Here is a 19,714-nt window from a genome sequence, read left to right on the forward strand (position 1 = left end):
GAAAACTGTGCGTGCCATGTACGACTATGCTGCTGTTGACGGCGATGAGGTGTCCTTCAAAGATGGTGATGTCATCGTAAACGTGCAGTCCATAGATGAGGGTTGGATGTATGGCACCGTGCAGCGTAGTGGAAAGACCGGCATGCTGCCTGCCAACTATGTTGAAGCCGTTTAAATCCAACAGCTATCATCTCAAACTCCCCGTGCAGTGAGCGAGTTTGACATCCACTGGGCTTAAGACACTCACACAGGCTTGTTTTATGTATACTTAATGTTAGTCAAAGGGGTTACACTTCAATTTTGTTTGTCCTCGTTACTGTATGACACTTCGTTTGTGCCCATGTCACAAAATCAATTTTGGTTGTGGCATGTGAAACTAACAAAACTAAACGTACCTATTTAAGTCACAGACATTTGTATTTATCTTTTTTGTTCTGGAATAATGGTTAAATAACTGGAGCCCATTATTTTTGTATATTACAAATGACACTACATTGAAAATCCTTGTAACGTTGCAGAATTGAAACTTTTGTACAAGAGATGGGCTCATGATTCACTTCCATAGAGTTTGCCACATGAAAAAAAGACATCAAACTTGCAAATGTTGAAGAGACACCAGCAAATCTTCCCAAGTGAAACCACATGAATTGAAATCAAGCCTCCTCCCTCCCTTACTGAAGTCTGGCCACTATTTGCATGTGTGTTATGTGTCTTTGATTCTGTAGGTGTGGGGTTAGAGGAAGATGTTTACCTTGAATCAGTAGCTAATAAAGCACACCACACTTCTGCAATGAATCAGTCTCATGTCATGGATCTAAATGCTGAACAGCTCAATAAACTAAACACCATACCGTATGGAAAAGAGATTAATTCAACATGCACACATCGTTTAAAAGATATGGTGATGAACAGTAGACATTTTAATAGTAGTAGCAAATATAAAGCCTCTTTGATGGCTAGTCAGCAAATTGAGCTCTTCTTTAATGTGAGTTTTAACCAGCAGGGTCCAGTGCTTCTTGCCATTTACCACAACGATTAACTGCAACATACTGTGTGTAATGTATTGAAAACATCCATCAGTATGCTTTCATTCTTGACTTACAGGAAACAATATTATTTTAATGTGGAACAATTTAGTAAAAAGTGCTTTCAGAATAATTTGGTCTATGAACGTTGTTAGATGTTTGTACTTCACACGGTCTCTACGCGTTTAATAAAATGTAACATTTTAAAGTTTTTTGAAAGCCTAAAAGAAATTAATACAGGTCACAATTTTTAAAAATGCTTTTCAAATTACTCTATTATTTTTAAGGTTTTGGCTCATACAGTCTGAAAATGTGGCGCTCAAATTGTCAAAATGCTTGCAACGGATGCAAAAAACAAAAAGAAAACCGAAACCAGTCCGAATTCTTTTATGACGGACAAAAATATCAGCGCCATTGTGTTCGTATTAGCGCGAGTTCGTATTTATTATTGAACATTCTGAAATATCGGACTTGATGTGCAATGGCCTTTAATGTTTCTGCAGCAGGCTCACATTAAAAACAAATGTGAATTTTGTAATTGACTTTAACACTTTTCAGAAAGTATTACTGTAATATAGGCTGGTTAGTTTGAGGTGTAAAAGTTATTGAAAAAACTAACAAATGTAAAATAATTTTATTAATACTATAACTTTATTTTTCTTAAAAAAAGGTTACCTTGGTGTCTCAGCACAATTTACAATCTTAAAAATAATTCGATAAAATACATAAGATACTATTCAACACGCACTTAAGCAATATAAATGCCTATTGGCCATTAAAGTCTATTCTCGGAAAGATCATAATTTGAATTTAATCTAATCTAAAATCCAAGATAAAACTTGAACGAGCAGTCCAATGTGAGTCTCCAAGTTAAAACTCAAGTCTTGAAGGTAAAAGTGATGTCCTCATGGCAAGCTATCATCAAGATTAGTCAGCAGGCGGGACTGAAATTGAGCTACGATGTTTCTCATAATTCCACTGAGATGTTCATGCATCAGGCCCAGCTGGTTGGGTGAACAGCGACCAAGTGCCTCTGAAGTTAACCGTCCACCAAGAGCTACAACATCTGACAGCAAATCATCAGCCGTCGGTCCTGAATCTACACTGGTGTCTGATTGTTTGTCATCTGCAAAAACATGAGAAAAAAAAAAGTCAGGTTGTGCGAATGTGTGCCCATTATAAATTCAAGTCCTCAAATTCAGTACCTACAACCAAAGAAAATATTTCACCTTTAGGCTCTGCTGGTGTTTTTTCCTCATCTTGGTTTTGTGGTAGCTCCATGTCTCCCGGCTCGGAAGTCATTTTCTCCATTTCGTCAAAACTCTTCAGTTCATCAGAACGCCCTTTTCTCTGTGTGGTCAAATGTGACATGTGAATGTCAGAATGGGCCTTGCATCATAAAGGTGAATGTAAACGCAAATATTAGATATACACTACCTGTTGTTCGTAATATGTTTTAAGTGCTTTCCTCACGTTGGACAGCTTAGGTGAGCGTATAGGAAGTGACTTGATTTCAGTAGGGGTGAGGGCACTTAGGTCTCCAACAGTTTTAATGTTCCTGGCACGAACAAGCTGACCAAAGCCACGAGGCCTAAACACATACCGAAAAAAAACATTTGTATGTCAATCACATTCATTCACAACAAAACATCCTTTAACAGATATCACAAATCTTTAAGGTTCTTTCAAAGCAAACTTTAAATGAAATTACACAAAATTATCACCAAGCAGTTTGCCAGATGCAATTCTTAAACTCATATCAACTTCAACTCATATAATGGGTAAAGGGAGTCATAGTTCTACTTTATAACTTCATACCTTTGTTTCAGAGACCTGAAAGTATGATTTTATCAATAGAAAGCCATACAGATGTCCCAAAAAGAGCTTACCACATGTTGGAGGTTATCTGTGGTAAAACAGCCTCTACAGGAGTAGAGCAGCCAACCAGTGCTGGGTAAACACAATCCTTAGCAATAGGCCGTGGCTCCTGACTCATCTCTGAAATCTGTCATTTAAAACAAACAGATTCAGTTCTCAAACTGAACTAATATTTAGCAAACAACTTGTGACCATCTGTATATTGCAGTATATGTAAAAAACAAAACATACCAAACATTTCTTTGAACTTTTGTATCCAGGGCTTCTGAGGTTACGTGGGCTAAAACATGAAGAGCCTTTCGTAGGCGTAGTGATGTACTGAAAACAGCACATTCAGACGACACATTTAACAAAACCCCTCAAAAGAAATGTTTATTAGTTGCAATTTTAAAAATACCCAAAAAGCACAAGTACGTCTGATAGATGTCTGCTAAAGATCTGTGGTGTAAAAACATATTAGAAAAGGCAGTTTTACATTCTAAATTATAAACATCATCTAGATATCTATAACCGGGTTTCCATTACTCTGGTTTTATTCACCTTTTAAAGTTCGCATCAGAAACGAGTGATAGAAAAGCTACATTTCGAATTAAAAACCCTTAATTCGCAAAAAAGTTTACACGCTCGCTTGAGGTAGTTTTTCATTTTTGCATAAAGGGTTAATGCATTGTGTTGTTCCCAAACAGCTGGCACCCACAAATCACTGCATTTATAGTGTTAAGTTATCTGCTTGCGCAAATATAATTATATTCAATGGTTTCTCTTACTGATATTTAGCAGCAGTTTATTAGGAAGTGACGGTTGACTGGTTGCATGGAAACAGTGCTTATTTGCAAAGATGCCATATTCCAATTTTGTACATAAGCTACATTCGCAACTTTGGATGGAAACTTGGCTTGTATGACATCCGACAGTAGGTATATCAGAGGCGTATTCCATACAAAACAACCAAACAAAAACCTGTCTTGCAGCTGTAAATGCAGACATCAAACAGATGTATTTGTCCTATCAGGGTATGCATAAATCATTTAATTTCAATACATTTACCTTTGGCTGTGCATTCAAGAATTTTGACCTCGGTGAGCTTGTGCGAATAACTGGACTACGTCGATCAATGTCGTCAGCCAGTTCCTGTTGGTATATTGGAGTCGCAAAAGACACTCGACGAGACTGTGGAAAAAAAATAGATTGTGTATGGTTTGCAGAAATGAAACCATGATTTGATCATTTAGGAACACTATTAAAAACCTTTAGAAGAGGGGAGGGAGTATCTTCATCACACGCTCTCTTCTGTCCCTTCTTCAGAATGCTGGTGGATGGGGAAGCGGATGGTGACCATACACAAGTTTTACTTCTGCTTGGGCTCTGTCCAGGCTCTAGTTCACCAGCTAAAGTGTCTAAGAATTTAGGTTTGGGTGGAGAATCTAAGCAGACATCAGAGGTGGATGATTCCTTGACAGCATCAAATGCAGCTTCTTGAACATCTGTAGACAGATCCTGCTTTTCTATCTGGGTATCTACACCATCGTTCTCAACACAAGCAACATCCTTGCCTAGTTCATTTGCTTCTCCACTATTCTCTGCAACATCAAGATCTTCAATTTCTTTCATCGCAGCGTTGACAGCATCTTCCTGCTGGACATGAGAGGACTCTAGTTGCTCTTGGCATACTGGTGCATCTTCTACTGGATGAGCTTTGCTTGGAGATGTGTCCTGAGGTGTTGAACTCTGAAGTGTTTCTTGACTTCCTGAAGCGTTTTCAGAACTATCCACTCCATCTTTGTGCTGTTGAATGTTTGTGATTTCTAAACCCTCGGACTGATTCAGCTCATGGACTTCTATAATCTCCTTGCTGGATTCATCCATTGGTTTTCCCACAAATTCCAAGTTTGGTCCTTCTTCCTTTGCTTCAGATACAACTACATCAAGTTTATCACTAGAGCTTTCAGAAGACAACATCTCAGAAGGGAGTTGATCTGGCGAGGATAAAGATGACTGCACAGCTGCAGTATCTTGGGTTGTGCATTCATTTTCATCTGATACAGACATGGGACTGGCCTCGGGTTGTGAGGTCAAGCCGTTGGCGTCAAGTGGAACCTGCTCATTTTTCTCATCCTGCGATTCTTTTAAATCACCTTCTTGCGCGGCATGACTTTTTGAAAAGCAGTTACAGTTTCTGGAACGTCTGCGACCACGACCCCGTCCTCTGGTATGAGGGCACTTATGAAAAATCTTCAAATTTGAATCTACAGCTCCCACTGAATGATCTTGCGAAGATGACTTTGTCTGTATGTCTATCGATGAGAAAACTGAGGGTGAAGGAACGGTCTCCTTTTTCTCTGTATCCTCTTCCATCTTCAATTCTGTTTCACTCTTGCTCTGTGTATAGATTTCTTTTTCAGAGGAATTAAGTTCATTATTTACAATCTCAGTCACAGGCATCTTTTCATCACCAAGTTCTTTGGACTCAGTTACAGAGACACCATCTAAACTAGGTTCAGGGTCTGCCCCATCCTGGGATGCAGAGGTCTCCATTGAAACTTGAACATGTTCCTCAACCTGCATCTCTGGAGCATCTGCGGTGCACGGTAACACCTCTGTGGGTAAAGGATTACGTGGCCTCTTTTTAGGCCTTGGCCCAACTTTGCTATCAGAGTCTGTATTGTCAGTTGGTGACAGCAAACCTTTAGACAATCTTCGAGTTCTGTATCTACCATGTGCTTGAGAGGAATCTAACTCCTCAGCCTGTGAATCCTCAGAAGTTACAGAGTTCACGTCTCCCTCTGTGTGTCTCCGTCTTGTAGCCCTTCCCTTGAAAAACGTTTGGGAGTTTTTCTCACCTGCATCCTGCCCTTTTTGATCTTCCGTTACAGTCTTATCTTTGGTCTGTAATCCAGCAGCGTCCAATTCAGATGCAACCGACCGTCTTGTTCTTCTCAATCTGCCAGTTTGCTGGCTATCGGTCTCTGTACTGGAAACTGTTTGTGAAAGACTCCTCCTCAAATTGGATGTAGTGTTTTGAGAATTATTTTGATCTTTTTCTTTCTTGTCTGTGGAACCCTCGAGATTGCTGTGCAGTCTAGTCTTCCTCATAGATCGGCCTGGTGACAGACTCTGAGACTCATTGAGAGGTGACAGTCTCTCTTTGGATGACTCAGTCTGGCTAAGCTCTTCATGACCACAAATATCCGTTACCTGTGAAGATTCCGAAATCTGTGAATCAGTCCATTTAAGCTCTCCTTTTCCTCTTTTACTTTTTGGCTGGTCACCTTCAACTTTAGAGTCCTCCAGAATCTTACTTCTCCTGCCTCTTCCCGGCAAAGTGCTATTTGTTGAATTAGTGGGAGTTGGAACGAGCTTCTGTGTATTTGTTGGTGAAGAACCTAAACCCTGACTGCCTGTTTCATCACATTTGCTAGAGTTCAGCTTCTTGTCCGATGGCTCTTCACCTGGGCGAAGAGGTTTACTACGACGTCTGCTTGACCTTCTTCGTTCTTGACTAGAAGTTTGAGAAAGGGTCTGTGAATCTTCTGCGGAAGAGGCTTTATCAGATTTCACCGATGCTTCTTTGTTGGTTTTGGACACTGGACTGTCGTTGTTATCCAGCACTGCTTCGGATATTTGGTTCTGGGTATCAGGAACTACATCTTCCTCTTCCTCATCTGTTCCTTCACAAGGATGCCTTGTTGATTTAATCTCATCTTCTTCTATTTCTTGCTCCTTCGGAGCAGACAACTCCGTGGTGCCAAGCTCTTTGTATTTTTGCGAGTTCTCCGAAGTCAGAGGTTGCGAGTCAAGAGAGTCATGTGGAGAGGATTGCGATGCTTTTGAAGAATCCAGTCTGTTTGATTTTCGGGTTAGTGGACCAGTGAATGTAGTTTCACTCATGGGACTCGCTGGCTTTCCCTCAACATATTTCTCAAGGGTTATGAAAGACTGCCGTCTGCTGTTGGATTTAGGCGGGGTACCTGATATCATATCAGAAGAACTTGAAACGTTAGGGCTGGACGCCTCCGATCCGGTTTTCTCATGCCCACTCGCATCAGAGACGTCACTAGATGGTGTCTCCATCTTTCCTGAAATTAGTTTTTCATCCTGTGTAGCTTTCTCGGGTGTTTCACTGGTCTCTGGTGTGGCGCCATCTTGAGCTGTTTTAACATCTGTGGTTGGTTCCTCAAGTGGGCCAACCTCCTTGGGGAAAGGAAACAACTTTAGAACCCAATAATGCAGTTAATAAAATCCATGCATGCAGTTCTTTCAGAAATCAAGACCAAAAAATAATTCACCTCTAACTGAACCGTAACCTCTTCCTTATGTTTATCATTTTCATCTGTTGTCAGTTTGTCTCTGAAAAGAAAGTTTGATTAATAAAAATTCTACGGTTAATAATATTGAAACAGTATGAGGTTAATACATACATGGAATCTTCCTGACTTTGAGTGTATTGTGTGAAGGCTGAAGTGTCCATAGAGGCATCCAAATTATTGTACAGGGCAGGAATATCAACCCTTAGGGTAAACAAAATTATAAGAAATTAGCATTTTTTAAATACATTAATTATTAACAACGAAAATCACACTTACCGTTTTGTCCTTTTGACTTCTTTCTGATGTTCAGTCAGCACTCTTTCCTTTGTCTCAGGGGGAATAAAAACAAAATCTACAGATGCCTCTTCTTCAATAGCTTCACGTCTCTGGGGTTTAGGGGATCCAAAATCCAGCCTCATCTTGAAAGTAGATAGCAACTTCGCTTAGATTTTTAGCAAAAGCATTAAAATAAAAATATATATTTATTTTAAATCAATCATGCTTACAGATACAGGCTTTGTTGCAGAAACAGTGCCTCTTCCTTTCAGCTCTTCTGCCCTAGCCAGAAGGGAGTCCCTTTTCCCCACAGAGGTGACCTTCACACCGCTAATCTGAGGATCCATCTGAGAACTCTCACTCTAATCACAGATCATATGCTTTTAGTAAGTGGTTTTAAACCAACAGGGGGAAAAAAACTTTTGAATCAAGAACATACTAAACACACACCGTATACTGTCCACTGAAATCGTCAGGATTATCAACAGCTTCAAATCCAGGTAAAATCAAAGGAGCCTTCTGCTTGGCCTGACTTAAAACGACCCTTAAGAAAAAGTAAAAAAAAATCTTGTCACTTAAAGAAATTGCCATAAACCAAAACGTACAAATTTTGCACTACCTCAAAAACATACCTGAGAGGTTCAGGGTAAGTCAATGTGACTGCATTTCCAAATGTGGCATTCCAGAAATGAGTGACCACCGTGCGAATTTGCTTGATCTTGTGTAGGAAAAGCACACAAAGCCATGGCGACAACACCGTAAGCAGTTCATCGTCGTGCAATGTTGAGTGCGTCTGAAGGCATCCAAGCAAGTCTGATGCCAGTTTCTCCAACTATACAACAAATGATACAGAGGTTATCAAACAAACCGAACCAATTAAACTATGACATTAGATCCAATGATGATTAAACACTTACCTTGGGTCCTACTGTGACATCAGACTTTGACTCTTCATCAAAACTTTTAATTAAAAGATACATCCACCGTTAGTCAAGGGATATAAAAGATGTCCAAAGTATTAAACAAGAGAAACACCAACACACCTTGAGTATTGTTCATAGAGACGTGCGAGAGGTTGTGTGATAGTGGACAGTATCTCTTGTATGTATGCGGGCAATGTGATGTTGGTGAAAAGAATAGACATGATGGCAATGAGCGTCAAGGCAAGTCCATTTAAAATACCAGCAGTAGCTTCTGCAGATGCTTCTGAGGGGTTCAGAGCTAAAAACGCATCTAAAGTCTGTATCAGAAGACTGTGAAAGGTGGAAAGATTGCCCAGAGATTTGCTTCTCTTCCGGACCCAGCCCAAGGGTGTCCGAGGAGCTGTGGGTTAAGAAAGGGACATGGTAAAACATTACCATTAAACAGCAGAGAGAACAAAAAAGTTATAACTTACGAAAAACTTTACATTTGAGCTTCTGCTGGAACTGTGGGGTGTAAGGAGAAAAGTCCAGACTCTCCACTATGACCAGCAAGATATTTGCTAATGCATCCAGCACAAGCAGATTCTAAAAAAAGAAAACCATGAAGACAAACATAATACTCAACATTTATATACCAATTGTGTTTTAAAAGCTCACTTACCTTCAAAGCCTCACTATCTAGAGAAGCAGATATCTTGGCACACAGCTCTTCGCAGCATACGTTTTCCTCCGCCGTGGCCACCAAAGCTGAGCATCGGGCGAAAGCCTTATAAAGCTTGGACCAGGTACTCATCATGCTCTTCTGCGTTGTCTATCAACAAAAACAGAGGATTCATCATTAATTACACAATACAGGCCAAAATAATTTGAATGAAAGCCAGATACTGACCTGGGGTAGGGCTGAACCAGGCAACAGGTGAACGACAGGGAACATCAAGGCACTGTAAATGGCACTGAAATTATGCTCCAAAGCATCTCCTTGATTCACTTCATTGGTCTGCGTTGGAACAATTGATTTTCTTAATAAAAAGCACTGAACTGAAACGATGATGGAAGATTTTGGTTCGGTACCTGAGTTATGGTGTCAGATAGAAGGTTAACAACAACACTCCACATCCTCCAGAGCTGTTTCTTGCTCTTAACAGCCTCCACGATCCCACTAAGTGCTCCCAAAACAGCCTCTCCAAAGGTCAAAGGGGATGTAGGACCACAAAACCCACAGCTCACAAGAGTCTCCAGGCTTGTGAAAAACCTACGGGACCACAGAAATATTAGCGTCACCTGAACAATACTACAGAAAACAATTGGCACCTAATAGCAACAAGCTGTTTATTATTATATGGTCCTGACTTGCTTTTGATTCTTAATGGATGCCTTCTGCGTTCATTTACGTTACATGAACCCATTGCAATAGTGAGACTTTTATTATCGTGCACCTCCAATGTGTTTTGAAGTACATTTCTCCAATACATTTTGCTGAAAAGTTTTGTTGTGGGCGTAATAAATCCAAGTCTGTCCTCACCTCTCATCTTCAAGAAACGTTGAGACCTGGCTATTGTTGAAGAAAAGCAGTATTAAGAAAAGTGCTGGTGTGCCCTGGAAAAGATGTGGAAAAATCTATGAGAACATTTACACATTTTCAATATTCGATGAGTACAGAATACTCATGTTTGCAAGTATTTATCTTTTCTGATGCTGATACATCACCCAATGTTTAAGATTATAAACTAACCTCACATTAGTTGTGAAAGACAACAGTAAAAACGGAGACAGGTTAGTTTTACCCTACTGATGCAGTGTTGTTGCGACAGTAATCCTGCTCAGTACGAGAGGAACCGGAGATTCAGACATTTGGTTCGTGCGCTTGGCTGAGGAGGCGGGATTACGACAGAACGCCTCAAAGTCGGAATCCTTCCTGAACGCAGCGATACTGGAGCGCCGCAGGAAGCTTTATTGGCCACGGATAGACGGATTAGCCCGACATGCAGCCTGCCTCTTCCGACACGCACCGCAAATTTGTGAGATAGCTGGTGCCAAATGACCCGTATACGACCTGATCTTATTTTTGATTATAGGTACATAGATGCATCATTTGACTTCTCGTGTTGCAGAAGCAGAGCTTAAACAGGAGCTATAGATTTAGCACTTAAACAATGCATCCTCCTTACATATCTTTAACTCCAATCTGTTAACGTGATTGGTTACAGGATTATAATGTCATATAGACAGGCAGTTTCAAACAAAATTTTTTTAAACCGTCAAATTTGAACATGATTTATCTTAAAGGATATTAAAAACCACATAGACAAATAAATAACATTAACTTGATTTTCACCACAAGGGGACTTACGTTCAAAACATCCATGTTTGCAACTTGATAAGCTGCAGAACCAAGAACTTTCTGAGGTATTCCCTTTACTGAAGCTTCCAACAAAAGCTGCAGCAAGCAGACAACAGGTTAAGCAACAACAATTCTTTTGTAGAGGCAATGTTCATGGGTCATTTTCACCATGAAGCGCCATCTTACCAGTGCACGCTCAGCTGGCAGAACATCTGAAGACAGGACGGCCTGGAGAGCCTGGAGAAGAAGAGTGAGGACCTCTGAACCCTGACGCTCTTTCTTATTACCTATTGCGGGGAACAAAAGCACTCGAAATTAACAGACAGAATGTCAATCCATTGCAAGTAATCTTTCTTTTACGGGGAGTTTTACCATCCTACCTGCTTCTATTGTTGTGCTAACAAAACGAATCAGATTGCTCCAAACAAGACTGAGAAGAGATTCTGTGAAGAGATAAATCAGAAGCTGACAAATTGAAATAATGCCAAGATAATATTTACTTACACGCACTGAATTGCCTTTATTATTATGAAAACGTGGTTCTTAGATTGTGTATGGACTCAGGGAGATTAAGCTAATATTAGGACGTTTAAAGATGACAACTATAACTATAACATGGGAAAGTTAAAAGGAAAGTTCACCAAAAAATTTTTATTGTGTTCACTTACTTAGCCTCGAGTTGTTCAAAGTCTGTATACATTTCTTTGTTCTGGTGAACCCAGAAAATAATATTTGGAAGATTGACTACCATAGTATGAATATATCAATAGTAGTCAAAAGTGCCGCAGAACAGTTTGCTTCCTACATTCTTCAAAATGTATTTTGTTCAACAGAAAAAATAAATGTACGAAGATCTTTTTCCTACTATGGTAACCAAGAACTGTATGGTTACAAGCATTCTTCCAAATATCTTTCTCGGTGTTCATCAGAATGAAGAACTTCATACAGATGTGGAAGAAATCAGTAAATGAAGAGTTTTCATTTTTGGGTGAACGGTTCCATTAAGATTTGAATGTTTAGATAATTTCTTCAAAAAGATCAAGAAAACAGAAAAACGGAGACTTATGTAGATACCATTATGATTTGTAATACCTGGAGCATGTTTTCCCACAGCGCTGAAGCCTTCTTTGACAGCGGAGATGAGAGTGGTGGCATGTCTGCTAAAGTATGAGTGACTGGTGAAGAGCGAGTGCGTCAGGGGTTCTAAAAAACACATTAAAAAACAAATGAAAGTTAACTTTGATATCTAATAGCCTTTGAAAGTCAAAAACCCATTTCATAAAGTCAGTTACAACTGTAAGATGACTACAGGATAGTTTCTTTTTATCATGACATGTAGACTTATATGCATCCCGCTTTTGAGCAAAGCAAGCAAGATCACTCAATATATAGAACTTATATATATATATTTTAAATCTTTTAGTTTGTCAAGAAAACAGAAGTGCTGTTTTTTTAAGTGCTCATGCGCTTGAGTTTTAAGCGCATGGGTTGAGTTTTTATAAATAATTTATCCGTGCACACCATTATTTTTATTTATTTATTTGGACTTGTAATATTTAATAAAAAAACGTTAAGCTCCTCTCACCCTCTAAACAACAACTCTTCACCACATGACATCAGCAACAAAAGAGGTAGGGGACTATACTGACTTTCCAATGGCCAGGCATTTTTAGACCTCCCCTAGTGGCCCAACTTTGCAACAAACCAATCAAAAAGGGAAGGGCAAAATAAAGCCCATGAAACTTCAGAAGCCCATCAAATTTCAGAAGCCTTTTCACTTTTGGATACACTTCACGATACGGAAAACAAGTCCATCACAACTTCCATGTCATGGTGACTAAGTGCTCTAGGACAGTGGTTCTCAAACTGTGGGACGCTTACCACTAGTGGTACACGACAGAAAACTCTATATATTAATTTACATTTTGTGTTTTAAATACATTTTCAAATGTTTAATGTACATGATTGATAAATACAATATATGTAGTTTTATGAATTATTGTCTATTTATCATTGGTCGATGTAACTCAGATGCGTGACGGGCAGCTCAAACACAGATTGGGAGCAGACAGGCGCTTGTGAGTCCCTCTCTCTCTTCCGACCAGCAGCGTGCAAGTTTCTTTTGTATTTCTGCACTTGAAGTTCCAGGAAATGTCAATGGTCATATTCTATCGCTGTTCTTAAAACCTATTCAGGTATTTTCATGATATATATATAAAATATAGTATATTTATAATATACGACTCATTGAATCTCGTAGTGATTTCAGATCGACCAGTACTTCCTACTGATCAAAGAGACATATTTCACAGGAGAGCTGTGCATGAAACAGAATCAATATAGACCTGATAGTTAGTCTGAATCAAGATTAATATATCACGCAGCCCTACATCGTACTATGGTGGTTAACCAGCTAGTTATGTCGTTGTTCGGTAAAAAGCCATCCAGGTTATCATAACTTATGATTATTGATCAATAATCGAGAAAGAATTGTGAGTTATTGATTACTATGTGCATGGATACCTAGGCTGAGCTGAAGATTTTCTTTAGCAGCTGTGACTGTGACTTCTGGACCCATGAACCAGTGCAGAAGCATCTCAAGCCCCAGGAGCTGAATGGAACGGTAGGACTGAGTTGCCTGCATACTGCTGTTCAGACTCATACGAGGAGTACTGCTTGGCGTGCTACAAGATGGGATGCCTGAAAAGAAATCCAAGTGAAAGTATAAGCACAAGGAGGAACTAGAATGATATTAAAAAATTAAGAAAAACTATAACTATCATTGAGCAATCTGTATGGACCTGTGTCTGCAATAAAGCTTTGATGTACATTTATCTTAAAGGGGTGATTGAATGCTGTTTTATGCATTCTGACTTATTAACAATGTTAAACGTGCAGTCTTCTCATCCTTAACATGGTCGAAAATAAGTTTGACATATTACGTAGTATTTCTGTGCTCGATACACTCCCCCAAGGTTCGTATAGGTTTTGGAAAGTTTTTTCCAACATGAAAACCCATTACGTAACAACTTTCCTTAGTCCCTTATTCTCCCGGAAACGCATGCCTAAAGCATGCAATAGAAATAGCCCGCCCACACGTCAACTGGCAAACGATAGAAAGACCCGCTTACAATCAAGATTGGCTGCGCTGTGGGCCTGCAGCCGCGGCTCATTATTATTGCGATAGTGAGAGAAGTTGAGGTGTGTTTGTTTGTTCATAGCATTTTTTTGTGATGAATGTAATATAAACGGTGGATATAACGTTGGATTTGCAGATCGTTTGAAACCGATAGATGGAGCGGTCCCAGTGCTAAAAGATGCCAGACATGAACCGCACGCGTTGAGTGAAACAAAGTCATGCGTCTAGCGTTATGTTTGCAATCGTCACATACGTGCAAAATGTAAACAACTGTTGATGATTCATTAGAAGTTTTTCATTATGCAGGGTTAATGTATTGTGTGCTTTTGATTAAGTTCCTCCCCTCGTACACCCCCAGGAGGTCGTCTGATTTAGAAAATAATCATACAGCGATAAGAGATCGATCTCTTTTATAAATGTGATCAAACTAAATACTCTTTGAAGATACGAAGTATGCAATACTACTCTATACAGTAGGTACTCAACCAAAATGAGCCTTCCATCGCCGCTGTCTTTTTTAATCCGTGTTGACTCTCGTTTACGGCTGAGTGGCAGTCTATTCACAGATCTTCACTCAGCGCGAGGCTAGAGTTTAGGGGTTTATTATAAAATGTCATATTGAACTTCATTGCGTTTGCGCTGTGGTGGAAATGAGATTATCATTAAATAAACATACATTTATTATAAAAGCTTACCCGCGAATAGGGACGGAACTTTAAAACAATCGAACGGTTCAACAGTTTGCTCGAATAAGAACAGAAGAGACAGCGCATGGTTATTTGTTTTATTATAATAGTGTGTTCTTATAACTGTCAGGCAAATGCAGGCAGGAATAAATACCACTGCAAACACAGCTGCGTTTTTTGATGTTAATGCAGGATTAAGTTATAAACATTCACGTATAAATGTTGGTAGGCTACTTTCAAATACTTTCGAGTTGTCTGAAGCCTGCACTTTAAAAGAGACTCTTTATAACTTCTCACACAAACTCCATCAACGCCCACCTCACGAAAACTCCAAAGAAGTGTTTATTGAGAAGTTGAAAAATAGATTGAAATGTAAACAGGCAATTTTACCTTAATTATGCTACTTTATTAAGTTCTGTATTGATAAAGATATGAAAACATTTAATTGTTTGTCATTTAAACGAGAGGTCATTAAAATGTTAAATGTAATATTAAAAAAAAATTTTTTTAGCATTTTGATTATAAAAACATATGCCTAAGATGTTCTGTTTCGTTTATGTTTGGAGTTTCTTATCAGTGTTATGCCGTCTCACGTTTATTTGTCGCCCTGCAGGCAAGACATTAATTCTAAACTCTGCTCTTTTAAAAAAGCGAGACATTCACACCTGTGAACAGAGAAGTGGAATCTGTTTTTAAACGCCTGTAGCCTACTGACATGGAGAGAATTAAAACATTTCAATGCTTGTCATTTAAACGCAGGTCAATACACACTTTCATTTAATAGGCCTGCCGATGAAACGGTCTATTAAGTGGATATTGTGGCAAATATGAAAATACGTTCAAGTCTTCACGCTGGCCTCCGTTCTAGCTCTTAATAATGATTGACATTTACATTTTCGCTTTGAAAAGTTTCCTTTCTCCCTGCCGCTTTCATTTATAATGATAAAAATAGTGAAACGTCGCGTTTGACCTCATGTATTGGCTGAAAGACGGTTGTGTAGGCAACTGTAATCGCTTTGTATCATTCAAATTCAGCGCAAATTCAAATGTTGCGTCCTGTCATGTAATAATGCCTTTATCACATTGAATTTCATTGTTTCACAGTACATGTGGTTAAGTACTGAAGGTGCAAACTCTCCCTTTGCGCCCCCTGGCGGAAATTTCGAACCAGTTTCACATGTAAATCTATTTTACCTGCCGCCCTTACCCAACGGCAGCACTCATCACAGCGGTAGAGAGCTTTCTGGTTGACTACCTACTGTAGGTACTCAAGATTAATTAAATTGGCAGAAATTGAGATTCACTCATGTTCAACCAGACCTTGATAACTACATTTAAATCATTCTGGACTTAATGTGTTCTGCTGTTCCAAACATATTTGCTTTTATAATGTAAAGACTTTACGTTTCACTGCATCAGATGTACCTGTTTTAGGGGTGTTAGGGGTGCCATTGGTTGGGTTAGCGTTTCGAGCAGGTGTGACCGGGGGCTGCAATGGAGAATCTGAAGGAAGTGTGCTATGCAGCAGCGGTATGCCAACCTGCGAGAGAAGAACAGGAAGAAATGAACAGAAAAACATTTAGCTCCTTAATACCAGAAAGGAACAAACCCCTTGAGTAAGTCTATTACAAACACATCTGTCAGGTTATAAAATATTCAGACATCGATCAAAACAGTGATAGGTACCTGCTCAAAATTTGCTGCCAGGTTTGGCCCAAGTTTGACCGCAAGATACCACCAAACCTCTAGTTTAGTGAGAACAAGAGCTTCAGTCCGGACATGGATGGAAATGAGTGGTTGCAAGAGCAGCTTCAGACGCTTACTGCTACACAGAATATCTGATAAAAAAAAAGATGTTTAACTTAATAAACCTGTGAATTAACATGAGTTATCCACCCTATTTTAGAAATAAATACTTGCCTGGATTAAGGGCAAAATTGTCAATGAGACTCTTCCAAGCAATGAAAGCAATCTTTTTTATATTAGGAGAGGAGCTTCGGAAACCCAACTCCTCCAAATATAGCAATGAGTTAATGAAGGCACCTCCTTTGTGAAGCAACTGAAAAAAGAATTTACTTTAATGTAACACAGTTTCAGTTTGAGTTTCTGAGATTGGCAGTGATGCTTCAAAAAGTCCTACCTTCCCCAGAAGTCTTACAAATAAAGGCCAGAGCTTCAGCATATTTGTCTCATTCTTCGAAGAAAACAGTTTCTGCATTTCAGGGATGAGCATCTAAAGGTCAAAAGCACGAGTAAAGCATTGTTACTTGCAATTTATATATTCACACGAGCGCAACATAAAACAGTTTTAACAATATGATAGATCGAGAATCTGCACTTACCGAGGACATCATTGGCTCTACAATGGCAGCCACTTCCTGTTGTTTCTCCAGGAGAAGAGGCATGCCCAACTCCAGGGCTGCTGCCGCACGCAAGCGCACTTTGTTGGCAGAGTGAACCACCAGAGGAACAACCAGCTTTGCCCAGCACACAGCTCCATCTGCCATCTGAGACGGTGCCTGCTCCAGCAACCTGCAGTTCATCACAAAACCCACCTCTTTAATACTGACACAGAAGCACAACAATACCTTTACTAGAGTATTTCAAACATAAGGAAAGAAAGCGTCGAGAAGAGAAAATGTTGACCTTATGATGACATTGAGAGACTCATGATCAATTAGGATTGACTGAACTTCTCGGGTCTGCATAGCCTCCAGGCTCTTGAGAATCTCTGGCGTCTGAAAGGTAAAAAGCAAAAATTGTGAAACATTCTTAAAAAACTAAAACATAAGAATAGAAATGCGTTTCGTTTTTTTATAGACCATGCGTGCTAAACATACCTTTTTGGCCACCACCTCTGGAGAGAAATTCTGTTTGGAAATTACCCATAATGCTCGGGTGCATGTAAATTTCTCTTTAGACTTTACCACAACATTACAGAGTGTAGACAATACCTCTTCTGAAACATTTGCTGCAGCATAAAAAACACATACATCAAAAACTGACAATACGTGACGTTATTTTTGCATTCTAACCAAAGTTTTTGTGTACCTGGGATAACAGAAACAATATGTGAGTGGAAGACACAGAAGCCCAACGCCTGGAGAGCGGCTTGACACAGTTCCTCATTCTCACTTGAGATGTGAACCTATAAAAAATGTTTTCATTTAAACAGCTGGTTCTAACGATTTTTGGTTATAAAACACAACTGTAAATGGATAATTGACAAACAAACTGTACATGTGTCCTATAGTGTGACAGAAAAAGTTTGATAAAAACCAGCAAAGAAGATTAATCTCTCTTATGCTATTTTACTTTAGAAACAATATGATTTTAAGTTCGTTTTCTAATGTTCACACGTGAGGTTAAAAAGTCGACTACCCAAATTCCCAATTGCATACACAAATAAAGTGACAATGCATGAGTGTTAAATAGTTATGTACCCCCACTTACCAGAAGGACTTTGCTAAGACGTGTAAAATGTTTTACGATTACAGGCAGAAACTGACGTCCCTCCTCTCCATTGAGACGGCTAAGAGAAAGGAAAGAAGCAACCATGCTTATAACCATGTATAAAACACGTTTAAAAGGTACCTCACAACTGCTGCTTGTGTACATATTCAACACTATCAAGTGTCAAGCGGGTTTTAGACCTAACCAAATGCAACGGGAGGACCATACGAAAAATCGAGACTGAGGCTGTCACCTCACATTTTTATGTTCAGCAGGGAAACCTCGCACCTAAATAGGACACTGACTGTTTGTACATAGGGACATGGGTCAAAAGGCCAGTTGACCAAAGAGAAACTATCCAACCGTCCTGCCTCGGATGTCAAAGTGGGTGAGCACTTACTTTGCTATGGTGATGTAGGCATCTGTATGCTCCGACAGCCCAGCTGCATCATCTTCTAGACACTCCAGAAGTGGAAGGATGCTGGCACTAGATAGAGGCACCGCCGCCATCATCCTCACAACCCTGCAGGACATGCAAACACATCAACTCAATGCAATACAAAGTGATGTCACAAAACGTTTGAGACATTGGGGAGCACTGTACTGTGAATAACACAGTCCGCCTTTGCTAAATAAATACATCCATAACCAAGAAGTACATTTGTTACTATATTTATGTTTTATTGGTAGTGAGATTGAGCTGGAGAAACTTATTGTGTGCAGGAACATCGTGTTCTCTTGCTAAACTAAAGGAAGCAAATGAGATCTCGGAGTTAATGAATGTTTCAATACAAAACTGATGTCAATTCAGTCATTATTGACAAGGTTAATAGAGCAAATCAATCATGAATTCACTTTAGGAAAAGTAAAACCCAACATTCATCCTATGATCCTACATGTGGTGGTTCGGTGGCTAGCAGGGTGCGCGAGAAGCTAATGACAATACACAATCCGTTGTCACAAAACACATTGATAAAAATGAGCGTGGCATTATAATGCACTCGCATTCAAGCACGCAGATGTTGGCAGTGATGCACCCTGGGTGTATATCGGACAAAAGATCAGTTTATTGATACAATATCATTGCTAAGTTACCGTACAAATGTGTCGAGCACACAACTCAAAACATGCGGCCAAACCGAGTACAACAATCGCAGCGATCAACGCTTGCGAATGATAGAAAGCATGGCGTCTAGTGAGTTTTAAAGCCATTTAGTCAAAAGAAGCTTGGCCCTACAAAGACTCCAGAGTTAGCGAGCTAGTTACCCTCATCGTGTTACCCACCCAGCCCCCTATCAACAGGCATAACGTGCTGACTCTCTCACCTTACGGCTGCAGACAGTTATCAACAAGTAAAGCCGATATCATCAACACGGGCTCTATATGAGAAAAATCGGAGAAGGGCTTTTATTGAAATCGTAGCGCTGATCGAGGTTGTTGCTGTGTACGTCCACTCCTCACTCCCCGCGAAAATGCTGGCGCCAAACACACTACGCGCTGCGGACGTCACCTTCAACCCCACGTAATCTCCGCCTACTCATGAATTATACATGAACTGAATAGCCGGTGATTCTGAATGAAAAGTCAATTCGATCTAAACGTTTATTTATTTGTTGTGTTGACCATTAGCAGAAGTGTTCAACAACCGTTCAAATATGCAAGCAATGTGTTTAAGTCCTCTTAAAA

The 19,714-nt window shown here is 39.6% G+C and overlaps 2 protein-coding genes across 5 annotated transcripts in view; one reads left to right on the forward strand and one right to left on the reverse strand.

Moving 5' to 3' along the window:
• The window catches only part of neb (nebulin), a 54,162-nt gene extending 53,369 nt beyond the window's left edge, over positions 1–793 (forward strand). The window contains exon 139 of the mRNA XM_079464149.1: positions 2–793. Within this exon, the coding sequence (XP_079320275.1) occupies positions 2–175 (174 nt within the window). The 3' untranslated portion in view covers positions 176–793. The remainder of the gene's footprint in view (position 1) is intronic.
• A 705-nt stretch (positions 794–1,498) lies between these two features.
• rif1 (replication timing regulatory factor 1) lies at positions 1,499–19,527 on the reverse strand. 4 transcript variants are annotated; one of them, XM_079464525.1, is made up of 36 exons: positions 19,354–19,527; positions 18,429–18,551; positions 18,029–18,107; positions 17,627–17,723; positions 17,416–17,546; positions 17,222–17,313; positions 16,918–17,107; positions 16,716–16,808; positions 16,496–16,634; positions 16,262–16,413; positions 16,001–16,115; positions 13,274–13,450; positions 11,843–11,953; positions 11,131–11,193; positions 10,937–11,037; positions 10,760–10,846; positions 9,932–10,005; positions 9,481–9,661; positions 9,299–9,406; positions 9,071–9,220; positions 8,883–8,994; positions 8,530–8,809; positions 8,404–8,446; positions 8,119–8,318; positions 7,937–8,030; positions 7,717–7,848; positions 7,487–7,629; positions 7,322–7,411; positions 7,190–7,250; positions 4,152–7,094; positions 3,951–4,073; positions 3,135–3,221; positions 2,915–3,030; positions 2,463–2,616; positions 2,255–2,375; positions 1,499–2,151 (listed from the first exon to the last, which is right to left on the reverse strand). In XM_079464525.1, the coding sequence occupies exons 2-36, from the start codon at positions 18,539–18,541 to the stop codon at positions 1,931–1,933; spliced, it is 7,173 nt and encodes a 2,390-aa protein (XP_079320651.1). In that variant the 5' UTR covers positions 18,542–18,551; positions 19,354–19,527; the 3' UTR covers positions 1,499–1,930. The 4 variants fall into 4 exon arrangements, with proteins under 4 accessions (XP_079320651.1, XP_079320653.1, XP_079320654.1 ...); XM_079464527.1 differs by having other exon boundaries at positions 8,895–8,994; positions 19,354–19,515; XM_079464528.1 differs by having other exon boundaries at positions 4,152–7,091; positions 8,895–8,994; positions 19,354–19,489.
• Positions 19,528–19,714: the final 187 nt, after the last annotated feature.

Source organism: Barbatula barbatula (assembly GCF_947034865.1).
Source record: "Barbatula barbatula genome assembly, chromosome: 9".
Lineage (NCBI taxonomy): Eukaryota > Metazoa > Chordata > Actinopteri > Cypriniformes > Nemacheilidae > Barbatula > Barbatula barbatula.

Excerpts from the sequence above, each read along its gene's own strand:
- rif1 (XM_079464525.1), bottom strand. The coding sequence starts at position 18,541 with ATGATGGCGGCGGTGCCTCTATCTAGTGCCAGCATCCTTCCACTTCTG. Across the intron at positions 8,031-8,118 it reads ACTTACCCTGAACCTCTCAG|GGTCGTTTTAAGTCAGGCCA; the intron begins GTATGTTTTTGA and ends CTTTTTCTTAAG. Across the intron at positions 2,152-2,254 it reads AACACCAGCAGAGCCTAAAG|ATGACAAACAATCAGACACC; the intron begins GTGAAATATTTT and ends ATGTTTTTGCAG.